The following is a 17,621-nucleotide window of genomic DNA, read 5'->3' on the forward strand; positions in this document are numbered from 1 at the left end:
CATGTGTGAAAGCTCCCTTTTTCATGTGTACAGCAAACATACCCAAAGAAGACTTGTAACCTTCTCTTCAAAGAAGTTGATGAAATCCTCTGAAGTAAGAGAGGAGGGAGAAGGGGAAGGGGGCGGTTTGAGGAGAAATGAGAAAATAGTGAAATAGTGAAGAGCTCTGCAGAAGAATAATTTTGCAGATATTACTTCCAGTGAGAAGTTGGAAGGATTGGTATGAGTGGAGGTCTGAATCTAGGTGAGATTTTTCCCCTACCATTGCTCAGCAGTTTACAATTCTCCCCTGTTACAATGCATTACTTCTGAGAGAGGGCACAGCATGTTAACTGATGAGGAGAATGGGGAGAGGAAAGTTTTAGTAGCTGTATCCAGGGAGAGAGAAGAAAAAGATCCAGCATGAGGAAGGGTAATCAAGACAGTAGAAGCAAAAGGGTAGAGGGAGGAATGGAGCACAGGTTGCAGCAGAAGGAGGAAGAACAAGTAGTAGAGGTGTCAACATGGAGAGTCAGGAGAGAGAGATGAAAGTGATGTTTTGAGAGGTGGGGGAGGGTGACTGTGATGTCCAGTACTGGAGTGGTCCAGCTGAATGTCCAGAATGTTGCCTACTACATAAGTCGGTGGAAACTGGTTGCAGGTGAGGCCAAATGAGAATAAGATGAAGGAAGCAAAATGACTGGTTTGTCTGATGACTGGTTTGTCTGGTGTAAGGTTGGAGTCAGCATGGAGAATGTGTGGGTTTCCACTGATGTGGAGTTGACTCATAAGAGTGTCAAGCTGATTAGTAAACTGATTAATAATGATCTTGTTTACCTTAACATTGGATATACTTCTTCATTAAAACACTCATTTTAGAGAATTATATTGGTTAATTTGGATGTAGAAATATAATACCATAACTTTTAAGATGCCTAAAATAAACAATACCCTGCTAATAGGTATCTTAGCTCAATCCACACCTGTCACAATCCAAGTAATATTATCTGAACTCAGAAATACACTGTATCATTAAAGTCAGGTGTTTCATTCAAGCTCATTGCAACAGTAGTATAAAATAAAACAGCTAGCCACGTAGTCTTTACAAACATTTGTGAAAGAATGGGTCAATCTAAAGAGCTCACTAAATTTGACCATGGTACTGTAACAGGATGCTACTGTTACAAGCTAGTTTGTGAAATTTCTTCCCTCTTAGATATTCCATAATCAACTGAAAGTTGTATTATTTAAAATTTTGCAGCTTTTTGGAACCTGGGCAACTCAGCCATGAAATGCAGGCCACATAAAGTTACAGAGCAAGGTCTGAGGCACAAGTCACCAACATTCCACTGACTCAATATATGCAGAGTTCCAAACCTCCTCTGGTATTAACATCAGCAGAAGAACAGGAGCTTCATGGTATAGGTTTCCATGAAAAGCTGAATGCAAGCCTTACATCACTAGTACAATGCCAAGCATCAGATGGAGTTGTATAAAGCATTTGGCCACTGAACTCTGGAGCAGAAGAACTGTATTCTGTGGAGTGATGAATCATGATTCTCTATCTGGTAGTTTGATGGATGAGTCTGGGTTTAGCGAATGCCATGAGAATGTTACCTGCCTGATTGCATTGTGCCAACTGTAAAGTTTGGTGGAGGAGGAATAATGTTATAGGCATGTTTGTCAAAAGTTGGCCAAGGCACCTTAGTTCCAGTGAAAGGAAACCTTGATGTTTCAGCATACCAAGGCATTTTGGATAACTGTATGCTTCCAACTTTGTAGGAATTATATGGGGAAGGCCCTTTTCAGTTCTAGCATGACTTTGCCCCAGTGCACAAAGCAAGGTCCATAAAGGCATGGTCGGGTGAGTTTAGTGTGGAATAACTTGACTGGCCCACACAGAACCCTGACATCGACCACATCAAACATGTTTGGGATGAACAAGAATGGAGACTCTGAGCAAGGACATCTCAATCAACATTGGTGTGTAACCTCACAAATGCTCTTCTGGATGAATGGACAAAAATTGTCACAGGCATAGAGTCCTAAATCTTGTGGAAAACTTTCTCAGAAGAATGGAACCTCTTATAGATGCAAAAAGGAGACAAACTCGATATTAATGCATATGGATTTTGAATGCGGTCACAAGGTGTAGGTGTAATGTATTTTGGTCATATAGCATGCACTGTGTAAATGAACTCTGAGTGCATCAAGTTCAATTCCCTGCACCAAAATTTCACTGCTGCAATAGAAGTCACTGGAGAATGGCTGCAGACTATCCAAGATAAACTACAGAAAGGTTTATCTCACTGAAAACAAGTCTTAAAAACAAACTCGACTGTAGATAAGATTGAAAAAATCAGATTTAAAATATCATTAGAAAGGAGTACACACAAAACATTAAACTGAGTCAAGAACATTCCAGTGTCTCATGAGAATTCAATATGTCTAGATTTGCATTTAGCAAATGCAAATCTAGACATTTTAGAAAAGCCGTTTAGCAAGTAAATACACTATGTAGTAACTGAATGAGCATCTAACATTATCATGCACTAGGGCCTTTTATTGATCCAGTGTGTTGCTTGTAGATTTCAGTGTGCAGGTGTGGAATATGATATGGCGACTCAAAACTAAAATTAATTCCAAATATAAAAGATTGTTGGAAGTTTGTTGAAAGCTTGTTTAAAAGAACTTGCAAAGTCTTTGTTTGATAACTAAAAGAGGAAGATTAATTGTTACACATTCCTATATTTTATGGTACTTTATGGTAGAGCAGAAGAAGAACTATGGTGTTTGGTAAAAAAAAAAAAAAAGCTTATCTTTCAAGCAACATATTTGGGAGTTGACAACTTGGCACTGAAAGCGCAAGAACTCTCAGTTTTAGTATTCAGTTAGCTGCTATGTTAAAAAATAGTGTGGTTGTTCTATAAGGAAATGGATAATATTTGTAAAAACGCAAAGTGACATTTCTCAACCAGAGATTTTAACCATTAAATGTTGCTTCTTATATACGTCTCTGGAGATGTTGTGCAAAATTGTTTTTATTTTCCCTTCTTGGTCATGTGAGACAATGTGACCAATATAAATGAACTGTGAGACAGCGTAAACCCACTAGTTGCTAAAAAGCTATGCCAGTTCATTCCACCATTGCTAAGGAGTGATCTAGGTAAAGAGGGATATACTGTCTGAACATTTTTATGTCAATGGTATATAATTTGTAATTATTATGATCTATTTTGAATTAAGAAAGTAACATAATAAACTCTAAGTAACAACAGGCAATGTTTTAATACAGTATGCATTAAATTCCATTGTGTTGCATTACTTTTGATCCTGTAGACCTGAAGTTGCATTTTTTACTTTAAAGACATCAACCCATGATGTTGGAGGAAAACATGACTTTTGTGAAGGATTTTTTAATTGTTGGTTTTCCTGGACTTCACCCTAACTACTATGGCCTTGTTTCTGTAGTTATGTTCTTTGTTTATATGTGCACCTTGATGGGGAATGGAATATTTGTTGTTTTGTTTTCAACAGAAAAAACTCTCCATAAACCTATATATTATATTTTTGTAAATCTTGTTATATCTGATGTTCTGTTCAGTACAACCACATTACCAAAGATAATTGCCAAGTACTGGTTTCAAGCTGGGAATATTTCATTTGTAGGTTGTTTTCTTCAAATGTATTTAGTGCATTATTTAAGCACAGTCGATTCACACATACTGGCATTAATGGCTATAGATCGATATGTAGCGGTTTGTTACCCACTTCGGTACCACAGTATTATGACAAACAGAAATGTATTAATTCTGAGCCTAGTGGCTTGGATAGTGGCTCATACTAACATTCTAAGGATGGTTATTCGAGCTTTCCCCCTCCCTTACTGTGGAGCCAACACTATTTTACACTGCTACTGTGATCATATATCTGTTACAAGACTTGCATGCATTGACAGGGCTCCATATAGTTTTCCAGAATTTGCTTCTGCCATGGTAATACTGCTGGGATCTCTCGGCATCATTGTGTTTTCTTATGGCTGCATTATTGTTACAGTTCTGCAAATCTCAAGCACTCGGGGTCGGCTGAAGACTCTCTCCACCTGTAGTTCTCAGCTCATCATAATCACCCTCTTCTTTGTTCCTAGGTGTTTTACTTATTTGTCTGCCAATATTGGTATCAGTTTTAATGCTGATTTGCAAATATCCATTATCATGTTGTACAGCCTCCTACCTCCAATGTTCAACCCTCTAATTTATAGTTTGAAAACAACAGAGGTAAAGAAAATTTTGATAAGAAATTTCCAAAAGAATCATGAACATACACATTTTTAAATATATATATATATATATATATATATATATATATATATATATATATATATATATATATATATATATATATATACATATAGGGTGTGTGTGTGTGTGTGTGTGTGTGTGTGTGTGTGTGTGTGTGTGTGTGTGTGAAAAAGATTCCTGGTGAGTAATTTCTGTACACTGTAGTAAGATATTCAAAATTGCAGTGAAGTACACAGGTTTCCAGAGAAAAAGGATGCTTCCGACAGATGTCTTTTATCAGCTGTGCAAAGAAAGTACTTCTTTATTTCTAGGAGAAAGCAGTTTATTTTAGAGGAAAAAAACAAATGTTTAAAACATACTATTAATTCTACAGAAGTTCTGAAACTTTAGATTAGTTATTTTCTTCGAGTTTCCTAACTTCATTTGCAAGCAGATATGTCACTAAATGCTACGTCTCTTAGACCTGAGTCTGAAACATGAAACATCCTAGATATTATATGCTATAACATCCTATATATTAAATCTATACTTAGAGTTCATAAGTCAGAATACTGTTGAGGAAATCCAAAAACCGTAAAAGAGATCTTAGTGCAGAGGCTGCTCTGAATTAACAGAAATATCACTGAGGATTTGTTGCCATGATCAGATTACAGAGGATCAGATTAGATGATGGATCTTCACACAGTATGTGTTCAGATCCTAGGACATTTTCTTGCTTTAACACAGCTTGTTATCTCAATCAAGAACTAAAGAATTGCCCGTCAAGTTGCATCAACTGTATATTATTTTATCCTGCAGGAAAACAGCTGAAATTGCTGAAAGGAAAAAGCAACAAACTCCTTTTAATTCCAGTATGCATTTTAAGAGTTCAGACATGTATCATGTTTATCTAAGATGGATATATGTTATATAAGATGAACAGATACCTACACATTTGAGCAATAAAATGTATTTAAAAAATATAAGCACTTTAATGTGCTGTCATCAAAGAAATGTACTTAGGCAGAATATCCCAATAAAACCACTCACAGGTTCAGAATGAAGAACTTGTTCTGATCATTGCCAAAACTAACTACATGTGTTTGGGATGTTTACACTTGTGGAGGGATTGGTCATTTTGCATGAAAGGGCCTTGTCAATGATATAGTATAGGTTATCTAGCAGGTAAGTGGTTTTATTAGACGTGGACTCATTTATAACACTAATTTTCACAATTGTAATGTTGGCAGCCATACAGGGTGGCATGACTCATTCTCCCATATACAGACGAGAGGAAGCCTGAGTCTTATTTACATCGGTGTAGATTTCTCGCGTAGGTCGTTAGAGAGCACTTTGGTGGTTTGATGGTTACAGTCATTCCTGTGTTAGCACAAGAGTTTGTAATCAGACTGAAACTGACCTGCTCAAAGGGTCATGGTATGTTTATTTAGTATATTTGAATGGAACATACCAACAGGCTAATCACACAAGGGTTCGTTTTAAAACTACCAAGACATTACATGACCCTACCGTCCATGACTGATGGAAGAACAGAAACGGGGGTGGAAAATTGACAGTTGACCAACTGGTACCTATAATTGACCCATAACTATCTCTTGCCCTGTGGTCTGTTGGAAATATTTTTGAGATATTGACTGGGACCAATCAGTACATATGGTCTGCTTCAGTGCAAGTTAAAGTGAGGCCTTACTTTCGATGTGTGAGCAGTTTGACAACCTTCCCAAACTTGAGGACAAAGATAAGCACTGCTGGACTTTCTCATGGTATAGAACAACTTTGAAAAGTACAATTTCAAAAATGTATTTTAAAAGCAATTTATTTATTCTTCTTCATTCCTAGGTGTTTGAATTATTTGTCTGCCAATGTTGCTATCAGTTTTAATGCTAAAATTGTCATGTTATATAGCCTCCTACCTCGATGTTCAACCCTCTAATTTATAGTTTGAGAGCAATAGAGGTAAAGAAAATTTTGATAAGAAAAAAAAAGTCATGTACCTACAAATCTTTAAATATATAAACAGCTGTATATGTATACAGTACTGTGCAAACATCTTAGGCCACTATGAGATTTGTTGTTTTATCAGTGGTATAATGACCATATATAATTATTTATCATATATTACAAACAGAAAATACCGGAAATATGTACACAACATTTGGTCTTGTATATACTTAAATACTTATATATACTTATATACTAAGCTTCCAATTAATTAAAAGACCCAGGTTCCTGCTGTTGCTCAAGTGCAGTAGGAGGTCACACTAAATATTTACCACTGTAGCCTACAGAAGCTGTTTTTAAGATGTTTTTTTTAAAATTAAATTTAATATACACTTCTTGTACTTTCCTGTACTTGCATTCTAATAAAGAGACTGAAATTATACCATTGCTTATACAAAAATCTAAGGGTGGCCTAAAGACATTTGAACAGTAGTTAAAGATGTAGAGATATTCAAAATTGTAGTGAAGTACACGAGGTTTCCTGAGAAACAGCACATTTCGAATTGACGTCCTTCATCAGCTATGCAAGCAAAGTGCTTCTGAAATCTAGGAGCAGAAACTGGTTTATATTAGGAAAAAAAAGTATATGTTTAAAATCTGGCATTCATTCAATGGTATTTTACAGTTCCAAAAGTGTAGATCAGTTCTTTTTCTTTGGGTTTCCTAACTTCATTTGCAAACAGAAATGCCATAGAGGCAATGTCCATCAATATAAAATGAAGTTAGGAAACTCATTTGCTTGTACTTTGTCCCAACATGAAACATCATGATCTGATCAGGTGTGGAAAAAAATCTACACTTACAGTTTATAAGTTTGAATACCGTGGAGGACCTCCAAAGACAATAAAAGAGAGCTCAGTTCAGAGGTTGCTCTGATATGAGCTGGAATAGCATTGTAATTCTATTACCATAATTAGATTAGAGAGGATCAGACAAGATGATGAATGTTCACATAGGATTTCTTCAGCTCATTTTCATGATTTAAAACAGCTAGTTATTCTCAATCAAAAACTAAACAATTACCTGCCAAGTTGAGTCAACTGTATATAATTGTATCCTTCAGGCAAACAGCTAAAACATTTCTGAAATTAAAAAGCAACAAACACCCTTCAATTCCAGTATGTATTTGGAGAGCTCAGTCACATATCATGTTTATTTATGGACAAATATGATGTATAAGCGAAATAATTACCTATATATTTGAGCAACAAAATGTAACTTTCCATGTTCTATCGCAAAAGAGATGTTTTTAGGCAGTAAATGCCAACAAACTGCCCATAGGTTCAGTATGAAGAACTTGTTCTGATCGATGCCAAAAACAGAGGGGATCTGGCTTTATTAGACAATGTTTCATTTATACCATTAATTTTCACAATGTTGGCATCCATACAGGGTGGGGTGACTCATTCCCTCTATATACAGACAAGAAGAAGCCTGAGTCTTATTTACATCAGTATAGAATTCTGGGCATTTCACCAAACATTAGTAATTATTTTCCTACTTTGATGGTTAGAGAGCAATTTGGTGGTTTGATGGTTGCAGTCATTTTTGTGATCGCACCAGAGTCTGTCTGTAAACAAACTAAAAATTTCTTGCTCATAGGGTCATGGTAAGTTTATTTAGTATATTTGAATGGAGCGTACCAACAGGGCGTTTGTGATTGCCTACCAAGTTTGAACACACCCTATGGTATTTTGAAAACCAAATCACTGTTATCTATTCCAAAATTGAACCTTAACTATCTCCTGCCCTGTGACCTGTTCAAACTGTTTTTTAGATATTAACTGTGACTAATCAGTAGAGTCTGCTTCAGCAAAAATTAAAGTGAGGATTACCTAGCCCTAATTAGCTCCTCTAGCACTAGAATGTCTAAAGGTAATACAATGTGCTGATGACACATATTTTGTTGAAAGCACCAACCCTCACATCCGCTTGAACATATGCAAACCTTTCACCTAGACTGGATGTATTCTTTCTCAGGCACCCATTCATTTTGTCAATAAACAACCTTGCCGACTGAAGTTGGGCTAAGCACTCATCCTCTGTATTGGCAGGCCTGATAATCCATGTGGAAGCCTCTTCAACTATCACAGCCAGGTCTACTTGCTGCATCCTTTTATTTGGGTCGGTTATTGTGTTACAGTGAAGGCGAGGTGTGAGGCAGGATCCATGTGGACATTTTATTCAAACAAAAGATAACAGTAACAGCAGACATGCAGGGAAAACAAACTGAAAGAAAACAAACCAAAACCAAAGACATAAACTCAATAAAGTGAGACATGAGAAACTTAACATGAATACTCCATGAACAGGATGACAAACAATAACTGACAACAACAAGAGTGCAAAGGATATAAACCTGGACCTCTTCTTCCTCTTCTTCTTCTTCTTCTTCTTCTTCTTCTTCTTCTTCTTCTTCTTCTGGTGGTGATGATGATGATGATTTTTATTATTATTACAGATGTTATATTACTTCTGATTTTTTTTTATCAGTGCATTATGTCTTATGCATATATGTAATGTTTGTAATGTAATACACTAAACATTTTATTAAAACCCGTGGTTATAATAAAATAAAATTTAGAATATAATTATTTACTAGAGTTCTTGCTATATTGTATATTATTTAAAGGAATATTATATAAATATTTAAATGATATGCATACTTAATTAAAACTTTCTTAAGATAAGCCACAAGATGTATTAATATGTCTTCACAAGTGTGTCTTCAGACACCCCAAGACATGGAGATAGCTGGATATGTATGCTTTAGTGTCCTTTAGGGAAAACTACCGCTGTGCTTGATTTTAAATGAGGGCAAGCCACAAAAACAAAACAAAAAACATCAGATCATGCTGCATTAGCATATATTAAGATTACATCAACTAGCTGGACTCAGGTGTAATGGAAAACCATATATAAACTGATGCTTATGTGATTCATCTTTTGTTGGGTATTGTGAGGGTGGCTTTGAGAATTTTGTATGTCTAAGACTTCTAAAAGACGACAAATACTGTTGAACAAACAAAGGCAAGACAATACTTAGCATCTGATTACTTCTGACTACTCTTAGTTCTATATTACTGGGCATATACTATGGCTTTATAATGACTTAATTTGTGCTTTGAAAAATAAAAGTTGTGTATTAAATAGTAAATAGTAATGTATGTACAGTAATTATACATGAGCTCTTACACTTGAATTAGCAATTTCATCTGTATGTGTATGTTCAATGTTCTTGGAAGATATTATTTATCATTCTGTTTCTCACTTTATATTGCAGAGAGTAAACACCCCAGTGTTTCATTTGTTTTATCAGGTGTATTATCAGGTGGATTTGAAGCACTGACAAAAGTTATGGATCAACGTGCCAATTCTACACCAATTACAGAATTCTTCCTCCTTGGATTTCCAGGACTCCTTCCAGAATATTATGCAGCAGTTGGAACCCTTCTTCTCTTCATTTATCTCACACTTGCAGGGGGAAATATTTTCATTATTGCATTTGTGTCTTATGAAAAGAGCCTTCAAAAACCATGCTACCTGATCTTCTGCAATCTTGCTGCGGTGGACTTTGCTTTTGGAACCACAACAATGCCTAAAATCATTGCAAAATATTTGCTTAAAGAGGAAACCCTTGCATTCCATGCTTGCTTTGTACAAATGTTTTTTGTCCATTATCTTGGGACTGTCACATCTTTCACTTTGCTACTAATGGCTGTTGATCGATTAATTGCCATATGTAACCCCCTCAGATACCCTGCACTTGTTACAAACCATTCCATAGCAATTGCATGTCTACTGACCTGGGTGCTTCCAATCCCATTGGTGTCACCTATAGTTATACAAACCATAGCTGAGCACTACTGTGACTCAAATGTAATAGTGCAGTGTTTTTGTGATCATAATTCCATGAGTAAGCTAGCCTGTACTGATTTTAAGCATGCAAAACTGCTTTTCTTTTGTGTGGCTATGGCAGTGTTGATGGGTCCCCTCATTTTCATTATTTTCTCCTACATAGCAATTATCATAACAGTTTTAAAAATATCCAATATACAAGCAATGTACAAAACATTCTCCACATGTAGCCTTCAGCTTCTTACTATATGCATTTACTATGTGCCCCGGTGTACCTCTTATATTACTGACATAAAGGTTCAAATGAACATTAGTGCTCGCATTATGATATGTATGTGGTATAGTCTGTTTCCTCCTCTTGTCAATCCAGTGATATTCTGCTTTCAAACCAAGCAAATCCAAGATATTGTCATGATGAAATTAAGAAAGATTTTGACCAATCATCAGCTGAAACCTTAGGCTAAAAAAGGTTTTGGGGACACAATTGCAATGGACATACATTTTGTGCATGTGGAGATTTTCTGACATCTGACACCAAAATCTTGGTTAAATTCTCTTCCTCTTAGTATTGTGATTTTTGCACCATCGATACTGAAAGTACCTTTAAACTGAAAACAACATTTTTTCTGTAAAAACTGTAAAAACAAAATGTTTTCTGTACACTGTTTCTGTACACTCTAAAAATTAAAAACAAGATCAACTTAAATTTATAAGGAAAATTTATTTCCAGTTTTTAGGGTTTCAAAGGATCACAGTTAGTGCTGCATCTCACCTAGGTAAATAACATTAAGTGCTCAACATTAGGTTAATTAGGGCTAGTAGTGTTATATGTAAAAACAGCACAAGCCAGTCAGAGTGACAGTACAATGTGTGCAATCTTCCTTCTCTCATATTTTCTCATGTTGAGGCTCAGGGTTCAGAAATTGACCATGATACCAGTCATATATATGCCCCCTTCTGAAGTAATTTAATGCACAATACTTTTTCTATCATTATTGAATGTCACTCTAGCAAGGTAATGTCAAATGAAATTAAAAATAAAGGTATTGTCTGTTTATTCAGATTGCAAACTTCTAACCACATGTATGCTCTTACAGATGCTCTTGTAACAAGCCAAGTTTAATATTATCTATCATATTAGACACATAGTTCTGTAGGCTAGTGAGACTGTACGTTTACATAATTGCACACTGTCATTGTGCTCAAATAGTACAATTCTCTACATATTGAGCATGCAAAGTTTGTGAGCTTCTAATTATCCCCCAACCACGAGCAAAGGTTACTATAACAAATGTTGCCATAGCAAGTGAATGATATTCATTACTGTCACAGTGGCATATGATTTTGAAAGCCAGAGCATTTCAACAGACATTTGCTGCCATATGTATCATTTAGTGGACTAAAATAATCAGCTTTTTCAAATGCTAATGTGTTTAATTTCTTGACAATTGCTAGTATTCTTATTTGCTTTCTAGAGTGTGTGCATATGTGTCCCAGTCTATGTAGATAGCTTTGTAAGCATCTGATATGAGTAGCTACGGGAAGCCAGTAAAGTGAACACACAAAGTGGAGTGACATGGGAGAATTTAGCCACATTGAAAACCAGCCATGCTGCTAAATTCTGGATAAGTTGCAAGACCCTGCACAAACAGGAAGAACTGCTAGGAGTGAGTTGAATAGTTAAATCTGGAGATGAAAAGAAGCTGAACACGTACTCAGGCAGCTAGATAGAAGGTATATAAGAGACAGATATAACTGTAAACAGTTCTCTACTAATTGAAAGTGCATGGGTAAATCTCTCCATTATGTTTTTCATGTTTATTTCTTTATATGCATGGAAATGATCACTAGGCTCTTGGTCTATCATCTTCTTATTATTATTCAGTTCTTATTCTTACTTCCAGTGAGAAGTTGAAAAGGAGAGATTGGTATGAGTGGAGGTCTGAATCTAGGTGAGATTTTTCCCCTACCATTGCTCAGCAGTTTACAGTTCTCCCCTGTTACAATGCATTACTTCTGAGAGAGGGCACAGCATGTTAACTGATGAGGAGAATGGGGAGAGGAAAGTTTTAGTAGCTGTATCCAGGGAGAGAGAAGAAAAAGATCCAGCATGAGGAAGGGTAATCAAGACAGTAGAAGCAAAAGGATAGAGGGAGGAATGGAGCACAGGTTGCAGCAGAAGGAGGAAGAACAAGTAGTAGAGGTGTCAACATGGAGAGTCAGGAGAGAGAGATGAAAGTGATGTTTTGAGAGGTGGGGGAGGGTGACTGTGATGTCCAGTACTGGAGTGGTCCAGCTGAATGTCCAGAATGTTGCCTACTACGTAAGTCAGTGGAAACTGGTTGCAGGTGAGGTCAAATGAGAATAAGATGAAGGAAGCAAAATGACTGGTTTGTCTGATGACTGGTTTGTCTGGTGTAAGGTTGGAGTCACCAGGGAGAATGAGTGGGTTTCCATTGATGGGGAGTTGATTCATGAGAGTATCAAACTGATTAGTGAGATTACCTTGATGACCTGGAGGGCTTTAGATGATAAGGATGTGAATCTCATTGGGGAAAGACAATTTCCCCAAAAACAGAAACCCTGCAGATCAGATGGTGTTCGATCTACCAGCCTAACTATGAGAGTCAAACTGGATCCACGCCAACAAACCCAGACAGATCCAATGCAGTATGACTCCCTCAACCTTACTGCTGTGGAAAGAAGCTGTCACCTGCAACGGGGCCTGTGCCTGTACTGTGAGGCTCCAGGACATGTTCTCAGAGAGTAACATGTCAGAATGCACAGATTCCCTGCACAAAACGCATCAGGAACTGAATAAATTCCTGAGGTCTTTCTGTCTGAATAACTCTTCTGACTGGTCCAGGTTTTTACTGTGGGCTAAAATGGCACATAATTCCCTCATTAGTTCCACTACAGACATCATTCCTTTCAAATGTATTCTAGGCTACCAGCTTCCTATGGCCACATGGACTTCTGTTACTACCAATATCCTTGCTGTAGATGAATAGATGAAGCACCGTGAGTGGTGTGGGAGGAGACACATCAGTACATTAACAAGATGTTGCAACACAAAAATGAATTGGATGATTGGCACATAGAAGAGACACCTGTATATTAGCCTGGGGGTTGTATGCGGCTACCTATGTGGGATTTCCCCTATACTGGTTCCTGCTATATACTCAAAATACATCAGTACTTCAAAATCCTCAAGCATGAAAATGATGTTACCTACCAGTTAGATATGCCTCCACACTATAGAATATTTTGCTCATTTAATGTTTCTATGGCTAAACCAGTGGTTTAAAGCCACCTTAATAAGGTCTTGCCTGGTGACACACCACCCTCCACCAGTCAAGTACAAAGGGACCCCTGTATACGCTATGTGCAACATCCAGGGGAAGAGGAGGGTCTCTCCAGGACCTGGTAGATGGAGGGATATGGCAGGGAGGAGCAAAATTTGGGAGCCTCACAATGACATCCTAGAGCTGAGTCTTCTGTTGGACTTTCATGCACATTTTCCTGACAGGCCAGCTCCACAACTTAGTGGTAGCCCTTGCCATATATCTTCTGCAGGGTTCTAGAACGGCTTGGTGGTCTCCATTTATAGGCAAGGTGGTTGTTCCCAGCATCCTTGTTCCTCTGCCATACCGGACTCCTTTGGGAGGTGTACTGGTATGCAGCCATTTCCCCCAATCCTCTACAACTCCCAGAATTCCAACTACAGCCCAGAGGAACATTCAACCAATCGTCCTCAACTGACATGTTCTTCATCACCAGACTATTAATTTCAGCTGTTTACTATTTATATTGCTTATTTAAACTTGCCTGTTTATCAAAGTATTTGTGAAGTATTGCCACTTAGCTCCTTAGTGCATACCAAGTTGTTTATTTGTTGCCTGGTTTTCCATGCCGACCATGCTCTGTTCTTCTCCTATTGTTTTTGCCTTAACCATCTTGGATTTGTTGTATGATTTATTGGTTTTTGACTTGCACTGTTCTCTCACTCTGTTTTTGATGCTCCCTGGTTTTGGTAATCTCATTGTGCTGGCTCTGACCATCATGTGTCTTTTTACTGCTGGATTGTCCCACTTAGAATAAAACTATACCTTTTTTTGATATGCAAGTGTCTGGCTAGTTCTGAAACATTACATTGTCTACCTCATTGTCTGCCTCATGGAAGACATTTAACCCTCTATTACTTTAAGTATGCTTTAGTGTCCTTAAGGGAGAAATACTGCTATGCTTGACCACAAATTGAGGACAGGCAACAAAATCAAACATCAGAGCATGTGACATCAAGTATTGTTGCAATAGAATGTATTATTACATCAACTAGTTGGCCTCAGGTGCATTGGAAAGGCATATATAAACTGATGTGTGGGTGAATCATTCTCAGTGGGTATTAGTGTGGATTTAAGAATTTTGCATGCCTAAGACGTCTAAGAGACAACAAATACTGGTGAAGATCCATAAAGGCAAGAAGGTTCTTAGTTTCAAACAGGTCCTAGTTCTACATTAGTGGATTGTTCACGATTTTATTAATATGTATATAGAAAAAAATGGCATGTGTTATAAATATTCACAGCTTGTAAATGTGACTTAATAATATAATCATTATACATATGTTTAGTATTTTTAGAATATACAACTTAATCTACTGTTTCCCTTTTAAAATTGCAGGGATTACACCCTGCCTTGTCTAAAGTGTTTTATCAGGTGGAACATTTCTGAACATTTTAGTTATTCTTAGAACATGCAATCTAACATATATTTCCCACTTTAAATTGGAGGGAGTAAACACCCCAGTGTTTCATTTGTTACATCAGGTGTATTATCAGGTGGATTTGAAGCACTGAGAAAAGTTATGGAGCAACATGCCAATTCCACAACAATTACAGAATTGTTCCTCCTTGGATTTCCAGGACTCCTTCCAGAATATTATGCAGCAGTTGGAACCCTTCTCCTCTTCATTTATCTCACACTTGTAGTGGGAAACATTTTCATTATTGCATTTGTGTCTTATGAAAAGAGCCTTCAAAAACCATGCTACCTGATCTTCTGCAATCTTGCTGCAGTGGACTTTGCTTTTGGAACCACAACAATGCCTAAAATCATTGCAAAATATTTGCTTAAAGATGAAACAATGCCATTCCATACTTGCTTTATACAAATGTTTTTTGTCCATTATCTGGGGTCTGTCACATCTTTCATTATGCTATTAATGGCTGCTGATCGATTTATTGCCATATGTAGCCCCCTCAGATACCCTGCACTTGTTACAAACAATTCCACAGCAATTGCATGTCTCGTGACCTGGGTGCTTCCAATCCCACTGCTGACAGCTATAGTTATACAAACCATAGCTGAGCACTACTGTGACTCCAATGTAATAGCACAGTGTTTTTGTGATCAAAATTCCATAATTAAGATAGCCTGTACTGATTTTAAGCATGCAAAGCTGCTTACCTTTTGTGTGGCTATGACAGTGCTGATGGGTCCCCTCGCTTTCATCATATTCTCCTACATAGCAATCATCATAACGGTTTTAAAAATAACCAGTGTTCAAGCAATGTACAAAACATTCTCCACATGTAGCCTTCAGCTTCTTGTTATATGCATTTACTATGTGCCCCGGTGTGCCGCTTATATTACTGACCAAAAGGTTCAAATGAACATCAGTGCTCGTATTATGATTTGTATGTGGTATAGTCTGTTTCCCCCTCTTGTCAATCCAGTGATATTCTGCTTTCAAACTAAACAAATCCGAGACATTGTCACGAGGAAATTAAGAAAGATTATAACAATCATCAACTGAAACCTTTAGGCTGAAAAAAAAGCTTTGGGATGCAATTGCAATGGGCATAAATTGTGTGTATGTGGACATTTTCTTATTGTTCATAAAAATTGTGGTTAAATAGTCTTCCTTAATGTTGTGATTTTTGCACAGTGAGAAAGCCTTCAGACTGAAAAAACAATAATCTTCATTATTCCTTTTCAGTACAAAAAATTATATGGAAAGTTACTTCCCAGTTTTTAGGGCTTCACAATATCACAGCCTTTAACCCTATAAAAAGTTAGTATCACATCGCAGGTAGACACAAGATTAATTCACAGTCGTAGGACTTTTTAGATATAAACAGTGGATGTAATTGCCTCATTATTACTTACATTTCCCTATACAATACCCAAGAAAGAATGACAATATATTGTACTTAATTAGTTTAAAATACAACTTAAATAGCACTTTGCTCTTTATCTTAGCAAAGGTAATGTCCACTTTAAACAGGCAAATTTGCATGCCGTTTTTAATAGCAGCACCAGTTACTGTTTTATTGAAATTAATAAAAAGAATGAACTCTAGGTCTCACCTTGTTGTTAGGTGTAAGTAAAATATTATATTAATTTGTGGCTAGAAGTGTTGTCATATATATATATATATATATCTGCATAATATTTGCAATCTTCTTTCTCTCAACTCAGGACTCAGGACTCATAAATGGCTCATAAGACAAGCCAAGTACATGTCTCTTTCTGAAGTCATTAAATGCTAGATGTTGTTCTATCATTATTGAATGTAGCTATCTAATGCCAAATGAAATTAAATTAAAATATTTATCTGTTTATTCATAGTGCAAATTTGTAAACACATTTAACAGAGGATTTTGTAGCTATCCAAATGTAATATGATCTAAACCATTAGACAAGTAGTTCTCAAGACTATTCATGTGTCAAACTGTACTTTTACAGAACCGCACACCTCTGACCCAATGTTGTGCGCAAATATAATTCTCTACATTGTGAGCATTCAAAATCTGTGAACATCTAATTATTCCCCAACCATGAGCAAATGTTACCATAACAAGTGAATGATGTTCATTACTGTCAACATTACTAGCATGTGATTTTGAGAGCCAGATCATTTAAACAGACCATGGTTTCACAGTGGATTAAAGGTTAGTTAGCCCTGGTTATATTTTCAATGTCTGAAGTTCCTGAACATTTCATCATGTCTGATGTAAACTTCAGTGATGGGTTTGCGAATGTTGCTTTCCATAGAAGGGTTCCTTGATTTAGTTTTCTTTGAAAGTGTAAGTTCTTCTGATGTTTCAGGAATTGGAGACAAATTATCAGGAGCAATCTTATTAATCTCCAGCCTAACCTCTCAGTCCATAGCATCAAAATAGCCTCTCTAGAATTGTTAAATTATTTTAACAATTTTTCTAACATTTTTGGTTTTTATGTGGCGGGTGAATTAAATTTACATTAGGTATATATTTCTTATTCATCAATAAGGCTTTTAATGCAAAATGTATGATTTCTGCCTATATCTGGCTTCAGGAACATCCCTCTTCAGTGTCTAGCAGTAGTCTGACAATATAGCAGGAATTCACTTTTCTTGTCATAGTTACACTATTAATAACCATAAAAAATAAAAGATCCATGTTTGCCATTAAACTGGGTCCATGTCTACAGAAAGGC

The 17,621-nt window shown here is 36.6% G+C and overlaps 3 protein-coding genes and 1 pseudogene across 3 annotated transcripts; all 4 read left to right on the plus strand.

Annotated features, from left to right (window-relative positions):
- Positions 1-93, plus strand: part of LOC145651880 (olfactory receptor 1500-like) — a 2,654-nt pseudogene extending 2,561 nt beyond the window's left edge.
- Positions 94-3,356: 3,263 nt separating this feature from the next.
- LOC145651881 (olfactory receptor 52E8-like) lies at positions 3,357-4,313 on the plus strand. Its single transcript, XM_081700482.1, has one exon. It carries the CDS (start codon positions 3,357-3,359, stop codon positions 4,311-4,313), a length of 957 nt encoding a protein of 318 aa, XP_081556608.1.
- Positions 4,314-9,638: 5,325 nt separating this feature from the next.
- LOC145651857 (olfactory receptor 2AT4-like) lies at positions 9,639-10,762 on the plus strand. The gene has a single exon (XM_081700404.1). The coding sequence runs from the start codon at positions 9,639-9,641 to the stop codon at positions 10,596-10,598; it is 960 nt and encodes a 319-aa protein (XP_081556530.1). The 3' UTR covers positions 10,599-10,762.
- A 4,244-nt stretch (positions 10,763-15,006) lies between these two features.
- On the plus strand, positions 15,007-15,997 carry LOC145651864 (olfactory receptor 2AT4-like). Its single transcript, XM_081700418.1, has one exon. It carries the CDS (start codon positions 15,007-15,009, stop codon positions 15,955-15,957), a length of 951 nt encoding a protein of 316 aa, XP_081556544.1. The 3' UTR covers positions 15,958-15,997.
- The last annotated feature ends 1,624 nt before the right edge of the window (positions 15,998-17,621 follow it).

This window comes from Electrophorus electricus, chromosome 17 (genome assembly GCF_041902795.1).
Source record: "Electrophorus electricus isolate QZ-2024a chromosome 17, ASM4190279v1, whole genome shotgun sequence".
NCBI lineage: Eukaryota > Metazoa > Chordata > Actinopteri > Gymnotiformes > Gymnotidae > Electrophorus > Electrophorus electricus.

Bases quoted from the DNA above. Each gene is read 5' to 3' on its own strand.
- LOC145651881 (XM_081700482.1), top strand. From the start codon at position 3,357: ATGATGTTGGAGGAAAACATGACTTTTGTGAAGGATTTTTTAATTGTT.
- LOC145651857 (XM_081700404.1), top strand. From the start codon at position 9,639: ATGGATCAACGTGCCAATTCTACACCAATTACAGAATTCTTCCTCCTT.
- LOC145651864 (XM_081700418.1), top strand. From the start codon at position 15,007: ATGGAGCAACATGCCAATTCCACAACAATTACAGAATTGTTCCTCCTT.